This window comes from Ranitomeya imitator, chromosome 1 (assembly GCF_032444005.1).
Source record: "Ranitomeya imitator isolate aRanImi1 chromosome 1, aRanImi1.pri, whole genome shotgun sequence".
NCBI classification, from domain to species: domain Eukaryota; kingdom Metazoa; phylum Chordata; class Amphibia; order Anura; family Dendrobatidae; genus Ranitomeya; species Ranitomeya imitator.
The window spans coordinates 260,459,801-260,475,930 of NC_091282.1; the positions used below are offsets into that span (position 1 = coordinate 260,459,801).

The window sequence follows — 16,130 nt, forward strand, 5'->3', positions numbered from 1 at the left end:
CTAAATCCCATTGAACACCGGTGGAGAGATCATAAAATTGCTGTTGGGAGAAAGCACCCTTCAAATATGAGACCAGAAGCAGTTTGTAAAAAAAAGAGTGGTCCCAAATTCCAGTTCAGAGGTGTAACCAGCTTGTTGATGGTTATAGGAAGTGATTGATTGCAGTTATCTATTCCAAAGGCTGTGCAACCAAATATTAAGTTGAGGGTGTCAATAATTTTGTCCGGACCATTCTTAGGGTTTTGTGTGATACTATGTCCAATTTGCCTTTTTTCATTTTTTTTGTGTTTTTCCAACACACTCAAAGGAAATAAATGCGTATAACAAAACATGTGTAATTGCAATAATTTTCTAGGAGAAATACTTCATTTTCTGGAACAATTTCAAGTGTGCCAACACTTTCAGCCAGGGCTGTAATTGTGTTTTCTCACTTGCTGATCTCCTGCGGTGTCTTGCCCTCAACCTCCCAGTACCGTGTAAGAATAAGCAATAAGTCTAATGTGTTTACCGGCTGAATGTGCCTATTAGCTATTTATTAGGTCCGTGTCTGCCAGGCACTTGGCATTCTTACCATTATACTGAGCTGTATCTCGTTATTATTCTCAGGGGAAAGCAATGAGAATGTGGAAAAAGTGACTTTTGAAGAGTTGAGAAGAGATGTTGCTCTGTATGCAGCGGCCATGAGGAAGATGGAGGTCGAAACTGGAGATCGTGTTGTTGGTAATTGTCTGCATTTTCTTGTATGTTGGCAGTCAGCCGTCCACATCGCAAACTCTGTGACCGCGAGGCAGAAAATATATTAATCATTAGCCATGAGTTCCATGTTTAGTTTTCTGCTAATTCTTTTATTTTTCCAGCCAGGATTTGTCCCGTCATCATCACCTGTGTAGAGATAAAAATACATTGGGACACATTTATCAAAAGTGTCATTTGTTTATCACCCAAACATAGACTAGACCCTGATACTAATGTGCTAAATTTATCGCTGTTGTTTGCTGTCAGACCAGACAGTCAGAAGATAAGACCATTATCAAAATTTACGTCACCTATAATTTGGCTTACCTTATGCCAGAAATGTGCCCCCAAATTTTGGAGAAATGCATGGCGTGTAATAGTGTTTTTTTAGGCTATGTCTTTTTCTGATAAGCCTTTCTCCTTTCCAGCAATGTTCCTCTTCTTCTGACAAGTCATAAAAAGTCTCTAAAACACAGTTAGAAAAAAAAATGCAAACTATAAATCGGTCCTATATTTATTAAAGCACCACTCCTCCAGTGTTTTTTTAATTTATTTTACCACTGAAGTGTCGCTTAACTAAGTTCCCTCGCCTAGTTTCATACTCACCAGCCGCCTTCTTCATCTTTTGGTCGTCTTCTGCAGGTTTGTGACCTGCTGGATCACTCCAGTGTTTGCTGGGAGATGTGGAAGTCACAGCACAATGTAAGGCCGGTTTCACACGTCAGTGGCTCCGGTACGTGAGGTGACAGTTTCCTCACGTACCGGAGACACTGACTCACGTAGACACATTGAAATCAATGTGTCACTGGACATGTCAGCGTGTTTTCACGGACCGTGTGTCCGTGTGCAAAACACAGAGACATGTCAGTGTTCGTGGGAGCGCACGGATTACACGGACCCATTAAAGTCAATGAGTCCATGTAAAACACGTACCGCACACGGACGCTGTCCGTGTTCAGTCCGTGTGCCGTGCAGGAGACAGCGCTACTGTAAGCGCTGTCCCCCCCCCCACGTGGTGCTGAAGCGGCCATTCATATCTTCTCTCCAGCAGCGTTCGCTGGAAAGAAGATATGAAAATTTTTTTTTTTTTTTGTCCATCGTGTTTAAAATAAAGATCCGTGATTACAGTCATGAATATGTGGCTCCACCTCCCATAGGGGTGGAGCTGCATATTCATTACTGTAATAAGTGGCACCACGTGACCGCTCATACAGGAGAAGGTGCGGCGAGGACAGGACGCTGCGAGGGAGCCGGGTGAGTGTTTTATTAACAGCGGGGGGTGGGGGGGGGCGCACAGGGGGTGGGTACAGGGATCTTCATTTTAAACACGAGGACAAAAAAAAAGGATTTTTCATATCATCTTTCCAGCGAACGCTGTTGGAGAGAAGATATGAATGGCCGCTTCAGCACCAGATGCAGGGGACAGCGCTTATCTCTAGCGCTGTCTCCTGCATGCTCCGTGTGGTACCCAGTTGGCACACGGGTGGCACACACGGATGGCCTACGTGAGCTCACGGAGACACGGATCATTCCGGTACCGATTTTTCCGGTACCGGAATTATCTGGACGTGTGAGACTGGCCTAAGTCTATGAGAGCCAGGAGGACAAGGTTTTCATAGTCTTACATTGAGAGCTGGTGACTGTTACCTCTGACTTCCGTTTTGTTCGAAGTTGCTTTCACAAGTTGGCTGATCGAGACCGGAACTGTGCCCAGGAAAAGCTGAAGGCAGCGACTGGTGAGTATAATTCTAGGGGCAGGGAACTTATGTTAGGAGCATTGCTCCAGTGCTGAAATAAAGAAAATCCTGCAGTGTGGCTTTAAGTAATTTGTCTCTTTTTCCCTTTTGTTATTTGCTGATACTTTTTACTCCAAATTCTTCAAAATACGTTAAGGCTATGTGCACACGATGCGGATTTACTGCCGATTCGCAGCATTTTTTTCCGCGCAGAAAGGCTGCAGATCCGCAAAGTAATTTACAGTACAATGTAAATCAATAGGAAAAAAAAAATGCCGTGCTAATGGTGTGGAAAATTCCGCATGGAAAATGCTGCGGATCAAAAGAAGTAGCATGTCACTACTTTTGTGCGGATCTGCAGCATTTCTGCACCCTTACGTTATAGAAATCCGCAGGGGTAAAAAATGCATGAAATCTGCCGCAAATCCGCAACAAAAATGCACAAAATCTGCATAAAAAGCACATCAAATCTGCACCTGCGTTTTCTGCCAGGAGATGCAGATTTTGTGCAGAAAATTCTGCACCCAAATCTGCAACGTGTGAACATAGCCTAATACTGTTTTTAATTTTGCCTTTAGCCTGTTTTGTGACTATTCAGGGCAAAAAGGTCACAGGTTTCATACTGTAGAATTTACAAAAAAAGTCTCTCCCAATGGGAGGGCTGCAGTCCATTTGCATTACTTTTTTTTTTCTTAAAAAAAAGTCACAATTGATGAATTGGCTGCAAAACATTGTGAAACCCCAAACCTGGCCCACAGTGGTAAACATACAAAACAACAAAACAGTTGAACACACAAAAGACTTTAAAAAAACACATTAAAAGAAAAAAATTGCAAATGGAAAAACAGGTGAAAAATGCCAAAAATAGACTAAAAAATGGAATAATGAATTGGGCCCATAGTGCGGGCCATGAAAGACAGCTTTTTTTGCCCAAATTATGCCAGAATCCTTATAAATATGCCCCTTATGATAGGCTAGTACCGTATGTCACCCAATCATGACCTGACTGGCCTTTTTTGTAGTGATTCTGCTTCCCATAGACATTAAAAGGGTGTACATGTATATTCTATGCAAAGGTTGCCACTTGGCATCACAACGTTTGCCTGCTACGTGGTTCCCATCTTAATGTGGCACAGCTGCCTTCCCAAGGATAATATTCTAAAACTAAACTATATAAATGATTATTCCCATCTCTAACATTTATGGTATACCCACAGGCTAAGTCATAAAGTCTGATCAATGCAGGCCCACCACCGTGACTCGCATCCTCTTGTGAGGTGGCCGTGCAGGTGCAGCTCTCTCTTCATTTGTATGGCAAATGTGGCTAATGAATGACGCATCCTGAGTGGGTGTCTGTAGGAAGGCTGAGGTAGAAGGGCTCCTTACCACACGAAACCTTTTAATCTGCACAGGGCTTGATCTTATCATAACATTTCAGTAAGGTTACACAGTAAGGTATGCAATCTATAGGTAATGTATGGGGTCAGCCTTTATGTGGCAACAACTCTGTAGCTAAAATTGTAAGTAAGGGCCTTTCTTCTCCAGGGACCTCAGTATCTCGTTAAAAGGCCGGGATCACACACAGCGAGATACGGCCGAGTCTCGGTGGTTAAAACCCAGCTCTGACACCGGCACTCCAGAGCGGAGCGTGCAGCCGCATAGCAATACATGGAGCTGCCCGCTCCGCTCCGGAGTGCCGATGCCAGAGCTTGGTTTTAACCTGCGAGACTCGGCCGTATCTCGCTGTAGTGACTGACATCTGAGGCTATTTCTGTTTGTAAATTGGTTCACAGAATTGTCCAGATGAGTATGATAAAATAAGCAAGTGCGAGCTGACCGTGGGCAGAGGTTGTCCATAGCCGTGTCTGTGGGGATGAGTGTTAGTATACAGGAGGTCATCGCTATCTCTGCTCAGGGTCCGATATGCAAATAACTTTTATTACAGATTTTCTTAACCCCTTCTTGATGAGATGATCTTTTCATTTTGGGCTTCCATTTTTTTTCCTCCTCTTCTTTCAAGAGCTATAAGTTTTTTTTTTTTTTTTTTTTGTTTTCTTTTTTCCTCCAACATGGCCATTTGAGGACTTGCTTTTTTGGAGAACGAGTTGTAGTTTTGCTTGAAACACTTAATTTTATCTTAAATGTACTGGGAAATGGCAAAAATAATGGCAAATAATGGCAGGGCTACAGTGAAATGGCTAAAAACAAAACCTCAAAAAAATGGCAAAATCACGTCTTTTTTTTTTTTTCCTCTCCCAGTGTTCATTGTGAGGTAAAACTGACATGAATAGTGGTAGTTTTGTTTTTCATTTTTTAATGGTGAAAAAAAATTGTCACGATTTTCAGAGACTTGTAATTTTTTATTTGTCCATCGATGAACCTGTATAAGGACTTGTTTTTTGTTTGGCAAGCTAATCTTTTTATGCCTGATGAAGAGACGTGTGTAGTCTCGAAAGCTTGCAATTTGTTACTATCTTTTCAGTTAGCCATTAAAAGGTATCAACCACTGAGGACTCTCAATTCTAAATATTTTTCTATCCACTGGCTAACACGGTACCAAGATATATATCTTTCCTTTATGAATATGACTGGGAATCCTAAACTGCACATCTTTGTTCATCTTGTTTGTAAATCACATGTTCACGTTCAGGTAAAGCAAAATCCTTTTTTTTTCTTTAGGCTACCTTCCAAACTGTATACAGACAGTGGAAGCGATGCTGGCTGCTGCAAGCATTGGGGCCATTTGGAGTGCCACATCCCCTGATTTTGGAGTGAATGTAAGTTATATGACTTTGTTAAAGGGCTTGTCCAACATAGAGATATATTGTTTTTATTATGTTTTTATTAGTCTGCAGTGGTCAGGGGGCTAGAAGAGCATGCTGTGGATGTGCAGTGGTCAGGGGGCTAGAAGAGCATGCTGTGGATGTGCAGTGGTCAGGGGGCTAGAAGAGCATGCTGTGGATGTGCAGTGGTCAGGGGGCTAGAAGAGCATGCTGTGGATGTCCAGTGGTCAGGGGGCTAGAAGAGCATGCTGTGGATGTGCAGTGGTCAGGGGGGCTAAAAGAGCATGCTGTGGATGTGCAGTGGTCAGGGGGGCTAGAAGAGCATGCTGTGGATGTGCAGTGGTCAGGGGGCTAGAAGAGCATGCTGTGGATGTGCAGTGGTCAGGGGGCTAGAAGAGCATGCTGTGGATGTGCATTAGTCAAGGGGCTAGAAGAGCGTGCTATGGATGTGCAGTGGTCAGGGGGCTAGAAGAGCATGCTGTGGATGTGCAGTGGTCAGGGGGCTAGAAGAGCATGCTGTGGATGTGCAGTGGTCAGGGGGCTAGAAGAGCATGCTGTGGATGTGCAGTGGTCAGGTGGCTAGAAGAGCATGCTGGGGATGTGCAGTGGTCAGGGGGCTAGAAGAGCATGCTGTGGATGTGCAGTGGTCAGGGGGCTAGAAGAGCATGCTGTGGATGTGCAGTGGTCAGGGAGCTAGAAGAGCATGCTGTGGATGTGCAGTGGTCAGGGGGCTAGAAGAGCATGCTGTGGATGTCCAGTGGTCAGGGAGCTAGAAGAGCATGCTGTGGATGAGCAGTGGTCAGGGGGCTAGAAGAGCATGCTGTGGATGTCCAGTGGTCAGGGGGCTAGAAGAGCAAGCTGTGGATGTGCAGTGGTCAGGGGGGCTAGAAGAGCATGCTGTGGATGTGCAGTGGTCAGGGGGACTAGAAGAGCATGCTGTGGATGTGCAGTGGTCAGGGGGCTAGAAGAGCATGCTGTGGATGTGCATTGGTCAGGGGGCTAGAAGAGCATGCTGTGGATGTGCATTGGTCAGGGGGCTAGAAGAGCATGCTGTGGATGTGCAGTGGTCAGGGGGCTAGAAGAGCATGCTGGGGATGTGCAGTGGTCAGGGGGCTAGAAGAGCATGCTGTGGATGTGCAGTGGTCAGGGGGCTAGAAGAGCATGCTGTGGATGTGCAGTGGTCAGGGGGCTAGAAGAGCATGCTGTGGATGTGCAGTGGTCAGGGGGCTAGAAGAGCATGCTGTGGATGTCCAGTGGTCAGGGGGCTAGAAGAGCATGCTGTGGATGTGCAGTGGTCAGGGGGCTAGAAGAGGATGCTGTGAATGTGCAGGGGGCTAGAAGAGCATGCTGTGGATGTGCAGTGGTCAGGGGGCTAGAAGAGCATGCTGTGGATGTGCAGTGGTCAGGGGCCTAGAAGAGCATGCTGTGGATGTGCAAGGGGCTAGAAGAGCATGCTATGGATGTGCAGTGGTCAGGGGGCTAGAAGAGCATGCTGTGGATGTGCAGTGGTCAGGGGGCTAGAAGAGCATGCTGTGGATGTGCAAGGGGCTAGAAGAGCATGCTATGGATGTGCAGTGGTCAGGGGGCTAGAAGAGCATGCTGTGGATGTGCAGTGGTCAGGGGGCTAGAAGAGCATGCTGTGGATATGCAGTGGTCAGGGGGCTAGAAGAGCATGCTGTGGATGTGCAGTGGTCAGGGGGCTAGAAGAGCATGCTGTGGATGTGCAGTGGTCAGGGGGCTAGAAGAGCATGCTGTGGATGTGCAGTGGTCAGGGGGCTAGAAGAGCATGCTGTGGATGTGCAGTGGTCAGGGGGCTAGAAGAGCATGCTGTGGATGTGCAGTGGTCAGGGGGCTAGAAGAGCATGCTGTGGATGTGCAGTGGTCAGGGGGCTAGAAGACCATGCTGTGGATGTGCAAGGGGCTAGAAGAGCATGCTATGGATGTGCAGTGGTCAGGGGGCTAGAAGAGCATGCTGTGGATGTGCAGTGGTCAGGGGGCTAGAAGAGCATGCTGTGGATGTGCAGTGGTCAGGGGGCTAGAAGAGCATGCTGTGGATGTGCAGTGGTCAGGGGGCTAGAAGAGCATGCTGTGGATGTGCAGTGGTCAGGGGGCTAGAAGAGCATGCTGTGGATGTGCAGTGGTCAGGGGGCTAGAAGAGCATGCTGTGGATGTGCAGTGGTCAGGGGGCTAGAAGAGCATGCTGTGGATGTGCAGTGGTCAGGGGGCTAGAAGAGCATGCTGTGGATGTGCAGTGGTCAGGGGGCTAGAAGAGCATGCTGTGGATGTGCAGTGGTCAGGGGGCTAGAAGAGCATGCTGTGGATGTGCAGTGGTCAGGGGGCTAGAAGAGCATGCTGTGGATGTGCAGTGGTCAGGGGGCTAGAAGAGCATGCTGTGGATGTGCAGTGGTCAGGGGGCTAGAAGAGGATGCTGTGAATGTGCAGGGGGCTAGAAGAGCATGCTGTGGATGTGCAGTGGTCAGGGGGCAAGAAGAGCATGCTGTGGATGTGCAGTGGTCAGGGGCCTAGAAGAGCATGCTGTGGATGTGCAAGGGGCTAGAAGAGCATGCTATGGATGTGCAGTGGTCAGGGGGCTAGAAGAGCATGCTGTGGATGTGCAGTGGTCAGGGGGCTAGAAGAGCATGCTGTGGATGTGCAAGGGGCTAGAAGAGCATGCTATGGATGTGCAGTGGTCAGGGGGCAAGAAGAGCATGCTGTGGATGTGCAGTGGTCAGGGGGCTAGAAGAGCATGCTGTGGATGTGCAGTGGTCAGGGGGCTAGAAGAGCATGCTGTGGATGTGCAGTGGTCAGGGGGCTAGAAGAGCATGCTGTGGATGTGCAGTGGTCGGGGCTAGAAGAACATGCTGTGGATGTGAAGTGGTCAGGGGGCTAGAAGAGCATGCTGTGGATGTGCAGTGGTCAAGGGGCTAGACGAGCATGCTGTGGATGTGCAGTGGTCAGGTGGCTAGAAGAGCATGCTGTGGATGTGCAGTGGTCAGGGGGCTAGAAGAGCATGCTGTGGATGTGCAGTGGTCAGGTGGCTAGAAGAGCATGCTGTGGATGTGCAGTGGTCAGGGGCCTAGAAGAGCATGCTGTGGATGTGCAAGGGGCTAGAAGATCATGCTATGGATGTGCAGTGGTCAGGGGGCTAGAAGAGCATGCTGTGGATGTGCAGTGGTCAGGGGGCTAGAAGAGCATGCCGTGGATGTGCAAGGGGCTAGAAGAGCATGCTATGGATGTGCAGTGGTCAGGGGGCTAGAAGAGCATGCTGTGGATGTGCAGTGGTCAGGGGGCTAGAAGAGCATGCCATGGATGTGCAGTGGTCAGGGGGCTAGAAGAGCATGCTGTGGATGTGCAGTGGTCAGGGGGCTAGAAGAGCATGCTGTGGATGTGCAGTGGTCAGGGGGCTAGAAGAGCATGCTGTGGATGTGCAGTGGTCAGGGGGCTAGAAGAGCATGCTGTGGATGTGCAGTGGTCAGGGGGCTAGAAGAGCATGCTGTGGATGTGCAGTGGTCAGGGGGCTAGACGAGCATGCTGTGGATGTTGTTGTGAATTCTGTGGCTGAGTTCACTTCTGTGGTCACAAGTGGTATTGCAGTCTCTGGGCTTCCTCCCTCAGGTGTTTTGGTGAGCTCGTTGGCTGCCTTGCTATTTAGCTCCACCTGAGTCTGTCTTCCTTGCTCCTTGTCAATGTTCCAGTGTTGGATCTGAGCTACTGCATCTTTCCTTGGGCCTGCTGCTCTGCTAGATAAGTGCTTCTAGTTTGTTTTCTGTTTTTTCTGTCCAGCTTGCTATTAACTTTTGCTGGAAGCTCTGAGAAGCAAAGGGGTGCACCGCCGTGCTGTTAGTTCGGCACGGTGGGTCTTTTTGCCCCTTTGCGTGGTTTTCGTTTTAGGGTTTTTTGTAGACTGCATAGTTCTCTTTGCTATCCTCGCTCTGTCTAGAATATCGGGCCTCACTTTGCTGAATCTATTTCATTCCTACGTTTGTCTTTTCATCTTGCTAACAGTCATTATATGTGGGGGGCTGCCTATTCCTTTGGGGTATTTCTCTGAGGTAAGTCAGGCTTGTATTTCTATCTTCAGGCTAGTCAGCTCCTCAGGCAGTGCCGAGTTGCATAGGTAGTTATAGGCGCAATCCACTGCTGCTTATAGTTGTGTGAGGATAGATCAGGTACTGCAGTCTACAGAGATTCCACGTCTCAGAGCTCGTCCTATTGTTTTTGGTTATTGCCAGATCTCTGTATGTGCGCTGATTACTGCACGCTGTGTTGCCTGATTGCCAGCCATAACAGTACAAGGAGCCACACCAATGATTCCCAATAGAGGGAAAAAAGAAATCCTGACATCATTTTTTTTTCTTAGCTCTGTCTTCAGTCTTTTTTTTCCCCTAGACATTAGAGTGCTTCAGGACACAGCTGTGGACATGGATATTCAGGCTCTGTGCTCCTCAATGGATAATCTCGTTGTAAATGTACAAAAGATTCAAGATACTATTGATCAGAAATCGATGCTAGAACCAAGAATTCCGATTCCTGATTTGTTTTTTGGTGACAGAACTAAGTTCCTGAGCTTCAGAAATAATTGTAAGCTATTTTTGGCCTTGAAACCTCATTCTTCTGGTAATCCTATTCAACAGGTTTTGATTATTATTTCTTTTTTGCGCGGCGACCCACAGGACTGGGCGTTTTCTCTTGCACCAGGAGATTCTGCATTGAGTAATGTTGATGCATTTTTCCAGGCGCTGGGATTGCTTTACGATGAGCCTAATTCAGTGGATCAGGCTGAGAAAAATCTGCTGGCTTTATGCCAGGGTCAGGATGATGTAGAAGTATATTGTCAGAAATTTAGAAAGTGGTCAGTACTCACTCTGTGGAATGAATCTGCACTAGCGGCTTTGTTCAGAAAGGGTCTCTCTGAAGCTCTTAAGGATGTAATGGTGGGATTTCCTATGCCTGCTGGTTTGAATGAGTCTATGTCCTTGGCCATTCAGATCGGTCGTCGCTTGCGCGAGCGTAAATCTGTGCACCATCTGGCGGTATTGTCTGAGAGTAAACCTGAGCCTATGCAGTGCGACAGGACTATGACTAAAGTAGAACGGCAAGAACACAGACGTCTGAACAGACTGTTTCTATTGTGGTGATTCTACTCATGCTATTTCTAATTGTCCTAAACGCACTAGGCGGTTCGATAGCTCTGCCGTTATTGGTACTGTACAGTCCAAATTCCTTTTGTCCATTACCTTAATGTGCTCTTTGTCATCGTATTCTGTCATGGCGTTTGTGGATTCAGGCGCTGCCCTGAATCTGATGGATTTGGATTATGCTAAACGTTGTGGATTTTTCTTGGAGCCTTTGCGGTGTCCTATTCCGTTGAGAGGAATTGATGCTACACCTTTGGCCAAGAATAAGCCTCAGTACTGGGCCCAGCTGACCATGTGCATGGCTCCTGCACATCAGGAAGTTATTCGCTTTCTGGTACTGCATAATTTGCATGATGTGGTCGTGTTGGGGTTGCCATGGCTACAAACCCATAATCCAGTATTGGATTGGAACTCTATGTCGGTAACCAGCTGGGGTTGTCAGGGAGTACATGGTGATGTTCCATTTTTGTCTATTTCGTCATCCATTCCTTCTGACATCCCAGAGTTCTTGTCGGACTTTCAGGATGTATTTGAAGAGTCCAAGTCTGATGCCCTACCTCCGCATAGGAATTGTGATTGTGCTATCGATTTGATTCCTGGTAGTAAATTCCCTAAGGGTCGTTTATTTAATTTGTCCGTACCTGAACACACCGCTATGCGCAGTTATGTGAAGGAGTCCCTGGAGAAGGGACATATTCGCCCATCGTCGTCACCATTGGGAGCAGGGTTCTTTTTTGTAGCCAAGAAGGATGGTTCGCTAAGACCGTGTATTGATTACCGCCTTCTTAATAAGATCACTGTTAAATTTCAGTATCCCTTGCCATTGATTTCTGACTTGTTTGCTCGGATTAAGGGGGCTAGTTGGTTCACCAAGATAGATCTTCGTGGTGCGTATAATCTGGTGAGAATCAGGCAGGGAGATGAATGGAAAACGGCATTTAATACGCCCGAGGGTCATTTTGAGTATCTGGTGATGCCGTTCGGACTTGCCAATGCTCCATCTGTTTTTCAGTCTTTTATGCATGACATTTTCCGTGAGTATCTGGATAAATTCTTGATTGTTTACTTGGATGACATTTTGATCTTCTCAGATGATTGGGAGTCTCATGTGAAGCAAGTCAGAATGGTTTTCCAGGTACTGCGTGCTAATTCCTTGTTCGTGAAGGGATCAAAGTGTCTCTTCGGTGTGCAGAAAGTTTCATTTTTGGGGTTCATCTTTTCCCCTTCTACTATCGAGATGGATCCGGTTAAGGTTCAGGCCATCCAGGATTGGACTCAGCCAACATCTCTAAAAAGTCTGCAGAAATTCCTGGGCTTTGCTAATTTTTATCGTCGCTTCATCTGTAATTTTTCTAGCATTGCCAGACCATTGAACGATTTGACCAAGAAGGGTGCTGATTTGGTTAATTGGTCTTCTGCTGCCGTGGAAGCTTTTCAGGAGTTGAAGCGTCGTTTTTGCTGTGCCCCTGTGTTGTGTCAACCTGATGTTTCTCTTCCGTTCCAGGTCGAGGTTGATGCTTCTGAGATTGGTGCAGGGGCGGTTTTGTCACAGAGAGGTTCTGGTTGCTCAGTGTTCAAACCATGTGCTTTCTTTTCCAGGAAATTTTCTGCTGCTGAGCGTAATTATGATGTGGGCAACCGAGAGTTGCTGGCCATGAAGTGGGCATTCGAGGAGTGGCGTCATTGGCTTGAGGGTGCTAAGCATCGCGTGGTGGTTTTGACTGATCATAAGAACCTTACTTATCTTGAGTCTGCCAAGCGCTTGAATCCTAGACAGGCCCGTTGGTCGTTATTTTTTGCTCGTTTTGATTTTGTGATTTCGTACCTTCCGGGCTCTAAAAATGTGAAGGCGGATGCTCTGTCTAGGAGTTTTGTGCCCGACTCTCCGGGGTTATCTGAGCCGGCGAGTATCCTCAAGGAAGGAGTCATTGTGTCTGCCATCTCCCCTGATTTGCGGAGAGTGTTGCAGAAATTTCAGGCTAATAAACCTGATCGTTGTCCGGCCGAGAAACTGTTCGTCCCTGATAGGTGGACTAGTAAAGTTATCTCTGAACTTCATTGTTCGGTGCTGGCCGGTCATCCAGGAATCTTTGGTACCAGGGAGTTGGTTGCTAGATCCTTCTGGTGGCCATCTCTGTCACGGGATGTGCGTGCTTTTGTGCAGTCCTGTGGAATTTGTGCTAGGGCTAAGCCCTGCTGTTCACGTGCCAGTGGGTTGCTTTTGCCCTTGCCGGTCCCGAAGAGGCCTTGGACACATATTTCGATGGATTTCATTTCTGACCTTCCCGTTTCTCAAAAAATGTCGGTCATTTGGGTGGTCTGTGATCGCTTTTCTAAAATGGTCCATCTGGTGCCCTTGGTTAAATTGCCTTCCTCCTCTGATTTGGTGCCTTTGTTCTTCCAGCATGTGGTTCGTTTACATGGCATTCCTGAGAATATTGTTTCTGACAGAGGTTCCCAGTTTGTCTCGAGGTTCTGGCGAGCCTTTTGTGGTAGGATGGGCATTGACCTATCTTTCTCCTCGGCCTTCCATCCTCAGACTAATGGCCAGACCGAACGAACCAATCAGACCTTGGAAACATATCTGAGATGTTTTGTTTCCGCTGACCAGGATGATTGGGTGTCATTTTTGCCGTTGGCTGAGTTCGCCCTTAATAATCGGGCCAGCTCGGCTACCTTGGTCTCTCCATTTTTCTGCAATTCTGGGTTCCATCCTCGTTTCTCTTCAGGACAGGTTGAGTCTTCGGACTGTCCTGGTGTGGATTCTGTGGTGGACAGGTTGCAGCAGATCTGGACTCAGGTGGTGGACAATTTGACCTTGTCCCAGGAGAAGGCTCAGCTTTTCGCTAATCGCAGACGCCGTGTGGGACCCCGACTTCGTGTTGGGGATCTGGTTTGGTTATCTTCTCGTCATATTCCTATGAAGGTTTCCTCTCCTAAATTTAAACCTCGTTTTATTGGTCCGTATAGGATTTCTGAGATTCTCAATCCGGTGTCTTTTCGTCTGACCCTCCCAGACTCCTTTTCCATACATAATGTATTCCATAGGTCGTTGTTGAGGAGATACGTGGCACCTATGGTTCCATCTGTGGAGCCTCCTGCCCCTGTTTTGGTGGAGGGGGAATTGGAGTATATTGTGGAGAAGATTTTGGATTCTCGTGTCTCTAGACGGAAACTCCAGTATCTGGTCAAATGGAAGGGTTATGCTCAGGAAGATAATTCCTGGGTTTTTGCCTCTGATGTCCATGCCCCAGATCTTGTTCGTGCCTTTCATGTGGCTCATCCTGGTCGGCCTGGGGGTTCTGGTGAGGGTTCGGTGACCCCTCCTCAAGGGGGGGATACTGTTGTGAATTCTGTGGCTGAGTTCACTTCTGTGGTCACAAGTGGTATTGCAGTCTCTGGGCTTCCTCCCTCAGGTGTTTTGGTGAGCTCGTTGGCTGCCTTGCTATTTAGCTCCACCTGAGTCTGTCTTCCTTGCTCCTTGTCAATGTTCCAGTGTTGGATCTGAGCTACTGCATCTTTCCTTGGGCCTGCTGCTCTGCTAGATAAGTGCTTCTAGTTTGTTTTCTGTTTTTTCTGTCCAGCTTGCTATTAACTTTTGCTGGAAGCTCTGAGAAGCAAAGGGGTGCACCGCCGTGCTGTTAGTTCGGCACGGTGGGTCTTTTTGCCCCTTTGCGTGGTTTTCGTTTTAGGGTTTTTTGTAGACTGCATAGTTCTTTGCTATCCTCGCTCTGTCTAGAATATCGGGCCTCACTTTGCTGAATCTATTTCATTCCTACGTTTGTCTTTTCATCTTGCTAACAGTCATTATATGTGGGGGGCTGCCTATTCCTTTGGGGTATTTCTCTGAGGTAAGTCAGGCTTGTATTTCTATCTTCAGGCTAGTCAGCTCCTCAGGCAGTGCCGAGTTGCATAGGTAGTTATAGGCGCAATCCACTGCTGCTTATAGTTGTGTGAGGATAGATCAGGTACTGCAGTCTACAGAGATTCCACGTCTCAGAGCTCGTCCTATTGTTTTTGGTTATTGCCAGATCTCTGTATGTGCGCTGATTACTGCACGCTGTGTTGCCTGATTGCCAGCCATAACAGGATGTGCAGTGGTCAGGGGGCTAGAAGAGCATGCTGTGGATGTGCAGTGGTCAGGGGGCTAGAAGAGCATGCTGTGGATGTGCAGTGGTCAGGGGGCTAGAAGAGCATGCTGTGGATGTGCAAGGGGCTAGAAGAGCATGCTGTGGATGTGCAGTGGTCAGGGGGCTAGAAGAGCATGCTGTGGATGTGCAGCGGTCAGGGGGCTAGAAGAGCATGCTGTGGATGTGCAGCGGTCAGGGGGCTAGAAGAGCATGCTGTGGATGTGCAGTGGTCAGGGGGCTAGAAGAGCATGCTGTGGATGTGCAGTGGTCAGGGGGCTAGAAGAGCATGCTGTGGATGTGCAGCGGTCAGGGGGCTAGAAGAGCATGCTGTGGATGTGCAGTGGTCAGGGGGCTAGAAAAGCATGCTGTGGATGTGCAGCGGTCAGGGGGCTAGAAGAGCATGCTGTGGATGTGCAGTGGTCAGGGGGCTAGAAGAGGATGCTGTGGATGTGCAGTGGTCAGGGGGCTAGAAGAGCATGCTGTGGATTTGCAGTGGTCAGGGGGCTAGAAGAGGATGCTGTGGTTGTGATCAATTCATTGCTTCCAGAGCCAGCACACACCTCCATGGGGCTGATGCAACATATTGCTTTAAGCTATGCATGTGAGTATAAAATATGTATTTCAATGTTGGATCACCCCTTTATCCTTTTAGAAGTTTTTTTGCTTACAATAAAATCCAGGATTGAACAATACCTTGCAATAAATAAAAGGGGTTTAGTTTTAGAAAATAATTAGAGGCTCTGTAAAGTATGAATACTGGCACATCTTCCCTTAGAACTCCACATTATGCCGCTCCGTCGCCCACCAGTGCTGACATTACAGGGCAAATGTTATTGCCCAGTTGTTATCGTATGCCATTTCTAGGAGTAACTGTAGGTTGTAGGAAAATGCCAGCATTCTTAAAATAAGATGTGATCCTTGTGTCTGATTCATTCGTGTCTTTTTAATAATATACCGATTTTTAGAAGCATGCATTAGTCACAAGTAAAATATATGGGAGACACATTTGGGGTTTATGAATTTTTCAGATGTGAAACTTGGTTTAGTTTTGCCTGTTACAGGATAATGGCTTACTTGCATAAGAATCATCACAATATTGCAAAAATCGACTTCACTGCACTCTGAGTAAATCCATTGTGAACAATAAAGCTACTCTGTAATTTAACTTCATTAACTAGCTCAGGACTATGTCATTTGTCCGCATTCCTGATCAGGCAATTTTTTTTTCGTACTTGTATTTTAACAACTCTAAAACATTTAGATATTCAACCAATTTTTGTCTTTTTAACAACAACAGTGCATCACTTAAAAAAAAATCAAACAAAACTTGTTAAATCGTGTTCTTCTTGCCGTAGAAATTATCTTTACAGATATTTGTATTTTTTGCCAGGGGTAGGTGAGTGTGTGTGTGTGTGTGTGGAGGGGGGCTGTAGTAGAAGCAGGTATATTGTCCCCAGTAACAGGGCAAATTCAGCGTCCTATTTGAACTCCTAGCTTTCCTTTGTTTGCTAGAACTGAGCCGCTCCTACTCCCTTTCGTCACCCTGTCAACATATGATCATTGGGTCTGGAGAAGGCAGCATTGTCAATGCTTCCTATACTGTACACA

General features: G+C 47.1%; 1 protein-coding gene across 2 annotated transcripts in view; it reads left to right on the forward strand.

Moving 5' to 3' along the window:
* Nucleotides 1-16,130, forward strand: part of AACS (acetoacetyl-CoA synthetase) — a 185,412-nt gene that overhangs the window by 38,840 nt on the left and 130,442 nt on the right. For both annotated transcript variants that reach the window (XR_011319189.1, XM_069756034.1), the window contains exons 4-5: nucleotides 607-720; nucleotides 5,151-5,248. Coding sequence is in view for 1 of the 2 variants with exons in the window: in XM_069756034.1 (XP_069612135.1) it covers nucleotides 607-720; nucleotides 5,151-5,248 (212 nt within the window). In the remaining variant the exon portion in view is untranslated. The remainder of the gene's footprint in view (nucleotides 1-606; nucleotides 721-5,150; nucleotides 5,249-16,130) is intronic.